Source organism: Cydia splendana, chromosome 3 (genome assembly GCF_910591565.1).
Source record: "Cydia splendana chromosome 3, ilCydSple1.2, whole genome shotgun sequence".
NCBI classification, from domain to species: domain Eukaryota; kingdom Metazoa; phylum Arthropoda; class Insecta; order Lepidoptera; family Tortricidae; genus Cydia; species Cydia splendana.
The window spans coordinates 20,232,220-20,245,114 of NC_085962.1; the positions used below are offsets into that span (position 1 = coordinate 20,232,220).

At 39.6% G+C, this 12,895-nt stretch overlaps 1 protein-coding gene across 1 annotated transcript in view; it reads right to left on the reverse strand.

Annotated features, from left to right (window-relative positions):
- Positions 1-4,394: 4,394 nt before the first annotated feature.
- Positions 4,395-12,895, reverse strand: part of LOC134806741 (protein timeless-like) — a 33,862-nt gene continuing 25,361 nt past the window's right edge. The window contains exons 14-16 of the mRNA XM_063780061.1: positions 8,964-9,068; positions 5,899-6,036; positions 4,395-4,590 (exon numbers count right to left, since the gene is read on the reverse strand). Coding sequence (XP_063636131.1) covers positions 4,395-4,590; positions 5,899-6,036; positions 8,964-9,068 — 439 coding nt within the window. The remainder of the gene's footprint in view (positions 4,591-5,898; positions 6,037-8,963; positions 9,069-12,895) is intronic.

Genomic DNA, 12,895 nt, shown 5'->3' on the forward strand with positions numbered 1-12,895 from the left:
ACGAGATCAAAGTTATTTACATCTCGTGCGCTTTTGAATCTCTTACTACGCTCAAGATTCTAAATTAGATTCACTCGCTACGCTCGTGAATCTATTATAGAATCTTTCGCTTGCACGGGACTCAAAATAAGCACTCGAAGAAATATCAAACTTTGATCTCTTATTGTACAAATAACTATAGTAAAACTTTGAATGCAATTTTATTACGAATTTATTCAGCTACAAAAAACAGTAAAAGACAACGATCTCGCTTGCGTAGTTTTTAGGTTATTGCAGTTTTTGTACAAAATGGCATTTTGCATGGTTATGATATGCACGAGTTGTGCCCCCTTGAGACCAATAAAAACCGGTGTAACCGGTTATTCCTTATCAGTCGCTTATCAGAAGTTGACCAATGTACATCTCCTCGCAATCTTTCACCGGAATCACCTTGGAAAAATGGATACCACCGAAGCTGAAGCCGCCGAAGTCGTCGCCTTGGTGAATCGAGGATTCTCGCAGCGTTCTGTTGCTGAGCAGGTAAATTTAAGCCAGTCTGCTGTCTCCAGAGTTTACCGTCGGTTTCGTCGATTTGGAACCTTGAAACGGAAACAAGGATCTGGCCGTCAGCGGTGCATAACGGAGAGGGAAGACCGCTTCATCGTCACCTCCAGTCTTCGTAATCGCCACCGTACCGCTGTTGCCATCTAGCGAGACCTGATGCGGAACCGGGTTGTGCCTGTTAGTACTCCAACAGTTCGGCGAAGACTCAAGGAAGCCATCCTTACCCCAAGAAGACCTGCTACTGGGCCCAAACTGACTCAGAGACATCGGGACGCTCGGAAGGAATTCGTGGCGACCTACGACCAATGGAGCCGCGTACTCTTCAGCGATGAGTGCAGAGTGTGTCTCCATGGCAGCGACAGAAGAGGACGGGTGTACCAAAGACCTGGAGAGAGGTTCGCCCAGTGTTGCTTCGCTGAAACAGTCGCCTACGGTGGAGGTTCCGTCATGATGTGGGCGGGGATTTCTATAGAGGCGACGGTTCCGAGTGTCCCGATGTCTCTGAGACAGTTTGGGCCCAGTAGCAGGTCTTCTTGGGGTAAGGTTGGCTTTCTTGAGTCTTCGCCGAACTGTTGGAGTGCTAACAGGCACAACCCGGTTCCGCATCAGGTCTCGCTGGATGGCAACAGCGGTACGGTGGCTATTACGAAGACTGGAGGTGACGATGAAGCGGTCTTCCCTCTCCGTTGTGCACCGCTGACGGCCAGATCCTTGTTTGCGTTTCAAGGTTCCAAATCGACGGTAAACTCTGGAGACAGCAGACTGGCTTAAATTCACCTGCTCAGCAACAGAACGCTGCGAGAATCCTCGATTCACCAAGGCGACGACTTCGGCGGCTTCAGCTTCGGTGGTATCCATTTTTCCAGGGTGATTCCGGTGAAAGATTGCGAGGAGATGTGCACTGGTCAACTTCTGATAAGCGACTGATAAGAAATAACCGGTTACACCGGTTTTTATTGGTCTCAAGGGGGCACAGCTCGTGCATATCATAACCATGTAAAATGCCATTTTGTACAAAAACTACAATAACCTAAAAACTACGGAAGCGAGATCGTTGTCTTTTACTGTTTTTTGTAGCTGAATAAATTCGTAATAAAATTGCATTCAAAGTTTTACTAAAATATTTCCCGCTTTCCGGAAAAACGACCAAAAGTAAAAAATGTTGCTTGAGTCGATTTTTTTGATCGCGAGTGTAGATTCTTCGGACATATTATCCAACGCATGATGTGAAGAAACACGTGAATTTAAGCCGAATGAATGGCAAACGTGCTCGAGTTGGAGCATGTGTGAGATGGTCAAACGCTATGAAGAGGTCGGCTTGCGGCAGTCTGCACAGTGCAGTCCATACGGCTTATGACCGCACGAAATGGAGACAAATTACATGTGGTCGCGAGCCTCAGCAATGAGAAATCGAGAAAGAAGATACGTCTCAGTGAGCCTGGTGCTTGTATGACAAGAAAACCATCAAAAAGAAGCCATAGCAGTCCACTATGTCTAGCAAATGTCAAGGATATTTGGAGTTCTGTTTTGTTAAAGTACGTCATTTTTAATAGGATAATAAGCCATGGAAAGCTTGAGAAAACGGAGAGTTACAGATCGGATCGAAGGTCATTGGAACCAGGTAACCTCTTAATGCAAGCCTAGGGAAATCAAGTTATTATATCTATCCTATATTCATTTCATATTCAAACTATACGTAGTTCACTGACCAGCAACCTGCATTGATCAAATTTTCAAGAAAAACAACAAATTAATGACTTTTCTTAAGAGACGTGAAAATCAAGGTCACACCGATTTCACGCCGAAAACACGCCGCCGCCGCCGATTTTTTGGCAAACGCCGCCGCCGATCATTTTTTAATCGGCGCACACGTCTAGTTGAATGTTCAACTACTACTAGCAAAACAAAAGAAATGTTAAGCGAAATCATAACACTTACCTACGATACAAACGGAGAATAATTTGTAAGTTATACCGTCATATCATACGTAGACAGTTTAACCTTTTGGACGCCAATGACCGATATATCCGCACCGCAGTTTCAACGCCAAAGACTGATTAATCGGTCACAGACTACAGACCAACATAGACCTACGTGCATATGCATAAAATTCAATTTCAGTTTTGACACTTCGGTGACGTGGCGTCCGGGTGACTGCGTTTGTGTTTGACACGGCGTCGAAAAGGTTAATGCGTGTACAAAGGAGGCATGGCTTCCAGACATGGAACGGTAATCTCCTTTGACCTTTTATCTAAATCTATGTTGGTATTTTTTGACCAAGTTAACATTTTAAATTACGAGTTATTGATTGATTATGATTACGCATTGTGATTATTGAGTATTGACTTCATTGAGATTGGAATAGAGAAGAAAAAAAACTGCAATTATTATGATACATCAAATTTATTAAAATTAACCATTACCTATTCGTTATTGGCCTAACTTAGGACGGCAGGCCGCCCATATAGGGGCCCACAGATTACCAGTTCGCCGGACGATATCGGCCTGTCAGTTAAACGCAAAAGGTGACAGTTCTGAACAACTGACAGGCTGATATCGTCTGGGGAACTAGTAATTTGTGGGCCCCTGTAGGTCAGAGACATGCGAGCGGACTGGTCAGTGGGCCCCTTATAACACGCATAGGTACTTTTTTAGCACGTGGCGATATCGGTCCCGGTAGGTACTAATTGAGAATGACGGCATATTATATGTATCTCTGTACGGCTATGACTAGTTTCACACTGACGTATACCTACGCTCGCGTGTGCGTAATAACTTACTCTCTATGCCTCTCGCTCGTACTCTCTATAAATGTCAGTTTGACACTGCTAAGGCAGCCGTACCACGAGTAGGTAAGGCTACAAGATATTTTTAACAATACCTACCCAAATATCGAATGACATTATCAATCTTACTTGCTACTTTAAAATTATCATGCTTATAGGCTATGTCATATCACTACACCTTATAAACCAAAGTCCCCCGCCGCGTCTGTCTGTTTGTGTGTTTGAAGGTTCGCGATAAACTCAAAAACTACTGAACGGATTTTCAGAGTGATTCTTATATTAGGTGGGCAAATCAAATTTATAAATATATCTTTTTTCATACCGAATTATAAATGTATTATAGTACTTATAACCAATTATGTATTCACACAACAAAATAGATAAACGGGAGTTCACCCTTTTATGTGTGTGTACTGTGTACCCATCATTAATTCTATATAATGATGTATCCTTGTTCAGTCTAAACTTTTATAATAGGATTCAGTTACTTTATAGTAGAGATGCCCCGAATAGTGAATTTGGCCGAATACCGAATACCAAATATTCGGCTTCCCTCTCGGCCGAATACCGAATATTCGGCGACCGAATATTCGGCATGACATGCGAACATTTTGAGTCACAATTATTATAAAAACTGCTCGCCAACAAAGCACATCGTTTGCTAAGACATATTTTTATGTTGAACAGAATTAATGAATTTAGTTAGTCAATCAAATCAGACTCATGATAAAAATAAAATATTTTGTAATCAACTAATGCTCAAAAACGTGCCTTCGTATTTAACTACTTTCCAAGAATACACATTTTACACATTAAATATACCTAGCTTTTGGTTTTTTTTTGTGTAATTTTTCATTTTCATTGTCAAGTGGCCGAATAGGCCGAATACCGAATAGTTGCCGAATATTCGTGGCATCTCTACTTTATAGTACCTATTCAATGTATATGTACTTACCTATAGTACATTGTGCAATAATGAAGGTATGGCTAACATTAATAATGAGACTCAATAAAACCTGATGTGGCATTCCACGTTCCACGCAAGAATATAATGTGAGAATTGAGTTAGGCTTTTTTCAGAATGTTGGAGCGTCGACCCCGGATCACTCGCCGGTGGAGCGGGCGGTCTGCGCGGCCGGTCTCGCCATCGCCGACGGTGTTCGCTGTGACGCTAGGCCGAAGCGCAGTCTCCAATTTTTCCTCTTCGTCCGAAACGTACATGCGGGTTAGGTCTGATGCAATCGATGCAGCTTCGCTGTCGCTATAACAGTAAAGAAATATGCATGTTTTTCATCATCATCATCATCATCATCATTTATTTATTGACTAACTTACATTAACAGGTATACCGAACATGTAAGTTATAAGCATAAATTATTGTATTACTACGTACTATACTATAATACAGGGGTCACCAATTAGTTTCTTCAGGGGTCCGATTTTTTAAAATAATGTGACCATCGCGGTCCGTTTCTACTTGAGTTTATTAAATATGTATTAACATTATATAGGTCGGCGGTCCGCATCCGGACCGCGGTCCGCCATTTGGTGACCCCTGCTATAATACATGAGTTACATGACTAATAATACTAAATTATGACGGTATAGTCGTGGTTGTGGAGATCGACTCCAAATACCGAGTTGCGGTGGCTAAGAGTCTCGGTTCCTTCTGTGAGAATATGTCTGTCAGGGGGTCGAATAGAAGAATATTATTTATGTGATTCAGTGCTACATACAGGGGGCTAGTGACTAAAGTTACCGTGTTGGTGCTGGGAATTATAAAAAGAGGTGTAGGGCGAGGTCGAAGAGTAGTTCTCACATTAATGGCGTAGGAACTTATAAATATAGCAACTGACGGGACGAATAATTGCTTATGTGATGGGTCATAAAAGGGGGATGTAAAAAAAAAAAAATTTAAACTGTTTATTTCAGTAAAAAAATCACATTATAGGTATAATATGTTGTCGTCTGCTCTCCCACCCCGACCTCCATTTTCTATTTGTACGGTTCGGTTTCCTTTCACTAATTAGGCACAGGTAAAAAGATATAAAGGATGTAAAAATTATTTAAAAAAATCATTTTGTAAATTCTTAGTTTGACATGTCTGCATAGTCTGCATATAAAAATAAATCAAGTGATCATCAACAGGACTGTTGCCTGGTTATATCGTGAAGTGGGATATTATCTATTGTATGTGGTCACAGAACCAGTTCATTTTATATACCTGTTGTTATCCTTGTGAGCGATGTAGCCCTTGGGGCCGCCGCAGCAGCGAGCAGTGTCCGCGCCCTTCCTACCCGTGAACATAGGCATGTTCACGGGTAGGAAGGGCGCGGACGCCGCTCGCTGCACCGCCGCCGGCACCTTCGACAGCGTTACCAAGCTCCTCTACGTTTTCCAGGACATTTAAAAATTTACATACCTAGTATATGTACAATGTTTATTTTTAAAAGCTTTTATTGAACTTGCAATGTTTGTATATATAGGCAATGTATAGGTAAAAAAACTTCCGAGATAAAAAAAGTTTCCGATTCTATGTTGAAGTGGGCAGAACCAGTTCATATATTACCTGTTGTTGTCCTCCAACTCCGAGCGCTCCTCTTGCAGGACGGGCGCGGACGCCGCTGGCAGGACGGGCGCGGACGCCGCGCGCTGCACCGCCGCCGGCACCTTCGCCTGTGTTAGCTCCTCTACGTCTTCCAGGACACTTAAAAATTTACATACCTAGTATAACGTTTATCCTTACAAGCTTTTATTGAACTTGCAAAGTGTGTATGTATGGGTACTTAAAAAAACTTTTCTAAAGCCGTTAACGGGACTGTTTCAGATTCTATGTTGGAGTGGGCAGAACTAGTTCATGTTGCCTGTTGTTATCCTGTAACTCAGAGAGCTGAGCGATGAAGTCCTCGGGGAGGCAAGACTTCATCGCTCAGCTCTCGGAGTTGGAGGACGGGCGCGGCTAAACATAGGTCAATTTACAAAACTTAATAGCATTAGACATCAAGGAGAAATATACGCAAAACCATTCAAAACGGCCTTACTTTCCAAAAGTGTATTCGGAATGGCACCTAAATTATATAATAACCTCCCAAAACCCATCTTAAACTGTAATAATCTACAACATTTTAAGAAAATTTTGCATGACTTTTTATCAAAAAAAGCCTACTACTCCATTCAAGAGTACCTCTGTGACAAATCTTAACGTTATCGCCGTAATTAATATTAGATATGAGACCGCTTCTGTTAAATCATAAATTTGTAAATAATATTGTAATTTGCATTTGCATGACTTATGTTTTAAGTAGTAGTAAGTAGTTATAAGTGTGACTGTTTGTACGCCTTTTGGCAAGACCATGGTGATTCCATATTAAATCATGTTCCATCATTGTATATACCCATGTTCTACAGACAATAAACGAATTATGAATTATGAATTATGATGCCGCTGGCAGAACGGGTGCGGACGCTGCTCGCTGCACCGCCACCGGCACCTTCGACTGCGTTAGCTTTTCCTTCCAGGACACTTAACAAATTTGACCTAGTATAACGTTTTTTTAAACGCTTTTATTGAACTTGCAAAGTTTGTATGTATAGATGAGTACTTTTCTATGTTGGAGCGGGCAGAACTAGTTCACGTTACCTGTTGTTATTCTCCAACTCCGAGCGCTCCTCTTGCAGGACGGGCGCGGACGCCACTGGCAGGACGGGCGCGGACGCCGCGCGCTGCACCGCCGGCGGCACCTTCGCCTGCGTTAGCTCCTCCACGTCTTCCAAAACTCTTAAAAATTTACATAGTATGACGTTTATTTTTACAAGCTTTTATTTAACTTGCAATGTTTGCATGTATTAAGTAGGTAGAAGAACTTTTTTAAACTTGTCAACTGTAATCAGGGGCGTGTCACTAGTCTACGCAGTTTAGGTACATTTGGCCGGAGCGCCGCCCGGGCCGGCAGGTGTATGGCAGTGGGCGCACGATAGTCGTGTCACGTGGCGCTCGCGCAAAGAAGATTCACCGTTCGTGCGCGGTTATAAGTTTCAATTTTGTTGCAGGCGGCGAGTATAGGTATAATTTTATACCTAAATCTGACTTTTGTGAAGGAGTGAATTTTCTGTACGGTAGTACTATTAGTTATTCTGCGCTGTAATGCGTGATTTTCGGCTATACATATTTATTTATTGGATGTTTTAAATGTTTCCCTTTGGAAAAGTTTGTACAAATTACACAAAGCTCTTTTCGTTTTGATACACAGTGGTGCGTCCTCTACAGAGTTCTTCAATTCAATTCAGTTCAATATTTTTATATCCAGTAAAAAAATTCGTTAGTACAAGGGTCAACAAAACTTATAATTACCTATATGTTAGTGATAAAAATAAAATGAAAACAAACAAACAAATTAAAAGCGGCGTGGTGCGGCGAGATTTGAAATTGAATAATCTAAAGGGGCCCACTGAGAGGACCAGTCCACCGGACGATATCGGCCTGTCAGTTAGGGTGGAATCACATCTATCAGCATCGAGCCGCATTTTATATATGAGAAATTGCTCGTTAGTATGAAGATGCGTACGCATGCTTTCAGCTTTTCGATGCGTACGCATCTTCATACTAACGAGCGATTGCTCATATATAAAATGCGGCTCGATGCTGATAGATGTGATTCCACCCTTAAACGCAAAATTTTAGAGCTCCGAACAACTGACAGGCTGGTATCGTCCGGCGAACTGGTAATCTGTGGGCCCCTTAAGTTAACCTTCCGCTGAAATCGTGCTTCTATCGAAGGAGTCGCCCGGAATTGTAGAACCCCTTACAAATAGCTTTTGGGCCGTCGAGGCCCTTCTAGCTCCATAACCCCTTGATCGAGCCCGCTCATAATTTAATGAATAAAATATAATGTCCTCAACTACACGATTGCCTAATATTATTTAAATACGGACAAATTTACTTAAATTATTGCGTAACAAACTATCCTCTTGCTATCCTCTGATAGTTCACCTTAAAGAATAACTCACGTTAGAACGGCCCGGGTCCGGGCCGTGGCAACCGACACTTAATTTTCTATGACGAGTGACCGATGATCAAGTGATGCTTTCTATAGAAAACGAAGTGTCGGATACCTCAGCCCGGACCCGGACCGTTCTAACGTGAGTCATCCTTAAAAACACCGAAATACCGGGACGTGCCCCTCGTCAGCCGTGTGTTCCAAGTTATATGTAAGCTTGCTTCGCTTCGCGCTTCTAAGGCCGATAAGATATTTGACAGGCTCTTATGGCTTTACACATATCGTGTCAGATATGTTTGCGATCTTCGTTGTGTAACCTAATTATTGCAGGTGACTGTACTATACAAGATAAAAATACTTACAAAGTAGTTACAGAATGCTAATAAAAAGCCGAATTAGGATAATTCGTCAATTCACGGCCACCTGTTAGTAACTGGCTACCCTAAACTAAAAATTAATTCTATTCACCTATAAACAGGTCTCAATAACTATAGCCACCGAAAAATTAATTCTGTTTATAATTGAATAGAAATCATTTTTAGTTTAGCGTGGCAAGTTATCAGCCGGTGGCCAGTAATTGACGATTTACCTTACGTTTATGGACTTAATAACACCGTATACTTTATAGCTCGCTTACCTTCCCACGTTACAAATCAATTTAAGCTCTTGAGCCTGTTGCACTACTGCCAGCCAACTAAGTTTGCTTTCATTTTGAACATCCGTGTTGAACGACGACCCTGGCCTGTAATTCAATGAGTTTAGTTAATAACGTGACTTGTTTGACGCCATCTATATGTTATGTGCTTTATTATTTTATTAGCAATAGCACCTACTATATACTTTGGTAAATAAAAATAAAGTCTACCAATTTTTTGAGTTAAGCAGCCATGTATTGTAGACTTCTGTCCGTAATTATTTTTATAGATTGCATCTACATATATGTAGGTACTTATATCAATAGATATCATGTCACTATAGCATGGTCACATAAAATTGGCCCTATTTTTGATGAAAACATAAAAAATGCGTCATGTTTTTAAATCTTCGTATTAACTATTAAGGGGCCGGTATATGACGTTTTCGATTTAGACCTCACTTTGTAACCATAATTTGTTCAATAAATGTTTGATAATTGCATTAAATTACACGTAAATTTATTCACGAAGAAACCGTGTACCGACTCTTTATGCCATTATATTTTTAATTTGCTGTTATTCTCTACAAACCGACACTAAAAGTATCAAAAAATCAAAATATGGAGTTCCGTTTGAGACAGAAGCAAAACAATTTTGTCTTTGACAGTAATTGAATTATTGTATGATTTTGGAAGCTAGATAATTCAGCTACCAATTTATTATCGATTTATATTTTTACTCACAAAGACAACACAGAAATTCAATCTCAAATGTAAACTTTCGAACAATTTCCATACATTGACGACATCACTCAAAATTCTTCTTCAAGTCAGATGCCCGTTGGGGCTACACCGGAGCACACGTGTACTTCTTCAAATGAAAATGACAGCTTGATTTTCTTGCTTTTGACAATTATATTGACATTAAATCATATACGCACACGAGAAAGCATACCAGTAGATAAAATGTATTTCAAAAAATAGGGTACATAAATATCAGCTCGCGTCTCATTTAAATTTCATTTGCTGTTATTTACGGGTCATTATTGTTGAAAACCGCAGTAAACTATCTTAAAATAATACGATTACAGCCGAATTTAAGTATTATCTTCCTTCAAAACTCGCTTAAAATGAAAAAAGTTTAAAGACTCATCTTTACTGATTGGGATCAATTTTTATTATGCTGGTATCATTTTGCGTCATTTTAAAAACGTATTTGACTTCTGTATGTCAATGAATTTTGATGACAACTGTAATCTTGTATTATATTATAGAACTTTTATATTAAAATATTGCCTATTAACAGGAAGAGTTATGTAATTCGTATAAGTAATACCTGAAAGTCTTGTAACTAAATCTGTAATACCATGGATTGCGACGAATAAATTATTATGATTATGCCGTTCGTTCCGTCTATATGTATAATGCGTGTACGTGCTGTTCTTTGAAAATCTTCAAGAAAAAATAAAGGCTAGACCAGCACTAAGTACTAGCAATTTTTTGCGGCTTTGGAGACCGAGATGAAGCTTACAGGCCAATAGCGTTGTGGCCTGGTTATTGTTATGTATACCTATGTATCGAATGTTTTATAAATTTACTATAAAAAGCAATGTTTTATTTCGATTAGGTCTACATTTTGTGCATATTGCATATCTGAAGTATTTTCGTACTAAACTTGAAACTTTCGTTGAAACTAAATAAAATAATTATTCCAAATGTACAGTCACCTGCAGGGTTGGGCAGTATTTCAATTACATGTATTTGAAATACGTATTTGAAATACATTTTTGTATTTTGTATTTGTATTTCAAATACTACCTGGAAAAGTATTTAGTATTTGGTATTTCAAATACTGCACTCACATGTATTTTGTATTTTGTATTTCAAATACTTCAAGCATCAAAATACATTTCTACAAAATACATTTAATTAAATTCTATAATCCTAAAATGTAACGTTTATTTAAATATAATGTACGACTTGTAGAAGGGCAAATACAATGCGCGAGCTATTCTGCGCGGAACTTTTCGTCAACAGGGGTCATCCATTAATTACGTCACACGAATTTCTAGGTTTTTTGACCCCTCCCCCCCACTTGTCACATTTGGTCACATTTGGCAAACCCCTCCCCCCTAGTGTGACGTCACATTTTTTCTACGAAATCGCCAAATCGAATTAACTAAGTACCTAAGTATTATTAATATTTTATCAAAATATTTTTGACGATATAAATATTAGTAATTTTATAACCCAAAACTGCTTAGGAAAGAAAATTAAAAGAATAAAAACGATTATCGTTTTAAAAACTTGTTATTTAAATGTAAAAAATTTCGGTTACTGATGAAGTTAAAGTGACGTTACACAGTTTATTGTGTCTCCCCCCTCCCCCATGTCAGAATATGTCACATTTTCTTGACCCCCTCCCTCCCCCTAAACGTGTGACGTAATTAATGGATGACCCCACAGCCAGGGTCATTGCAGTTAGTTTCCGTCCATGCTCTAGTTTTAGACTACTTGACGGATTAGCAAATAATATATTTCATTTTTAATTTACTACTTGCGAAATATAATTTTGATATCATCATCATCAGCCTGGTCTCGTCCACTGCTGGACATAGGCCTCTCCTATTGCACGCCATTGAGCACGATTTGCGGCAACTCTGAACCAGCTCTTGCCAGCCGCCTTGCGAAGGTCATCGCTCCATCTAGTCTTAGGGCGTCCTACGCTACGTTTGCCGATGCGCGGTCTCCACTCGAGAACTCGTCTACCCCAACGGTTATCGGTTCTACGGCTAATATGACCGGCCCACTGCCACTTCAGCTTGCTAATCCGGTGGGCTATGTCGACGACTTTAGTTCTCTGACGGATAACTTCATTTCGAATACGATCCCTCAGAGAGACTCCGAGCATAGCCCTTTCCATAGCTCGCTGAGCGACTTTGAATTTATGGACCAGTCCTGGTCTGGTCCATAATTTTGATATGTAGACAGATATATATTTTGTTTCGACATTAAGGATTGAAATCAGTCCAAATTTGTGCAGCAATGTAGGTTTATATTCAAATTTCGTCAAGTGGACGAAAACTAGCGCAATGACCCTATAAGTTTTTAGGAAAGGATATTCGTTAAAAAAAACTAAATGATTAAACAAAAAAATTGAAAGGTATTTTGTATTTTGTATTTGAAATACATTATTTTAAACACTGTAATTTGTATTTTGTATTTCAAATACCCGTCACCAAAGTAATTTGTATTTGGTATTTCAAATACTTTTAAAAATGTATTTTGTAATTTGTATTTGAAATACGTGGAAGCCAGTATTTTGCCCAACCCTGGTCACCTGCAATTTATGTTACACAACGAAGGCCGCAAAAATATCTGACACGATCTTATTTGTAGAACCATAAGAGCATGTCACATATTTTTGCGACCTTCGAAGAGTAGGTACCGTCATTACTCATTATCATCAACTTTGCCCGCTTTTTTTTTTAAACACGAATTTCTCAAAAAAAATCACATCATATGACTTTTTTTTGCTCAGCACGTCCATTGTGATCAAACGCATCAGTTTATGTGAAGAAAACATTTTTTTTATCGTGTTTTTACCCATTTTTTTGCGTTTTAGAGGGCGGGCAAATAAAAAAATATCCGGGGTTTTCGCCAACATTGCCCACGTCAATTTGGTATTCAAATACAGCTCGTATATATGATGATGATGTCTAAGGATCACTTAAAGGTTTTGGGCAATCCTACCATTCCCTGTTAATAACTTAGCGATAAGTGTAAAAACTTTTAAATAAATTTGCTGGGCAATGTTGCCTACCCGTTTTTGCCCATTTCCAAATAAGGCTCGCCTAAGCATTTTACAAAGGCTAGGGTTGTCACTTTTGAGAAAATCTGTTACAATAGTTTAATGACCAAAAATATGATTTTTG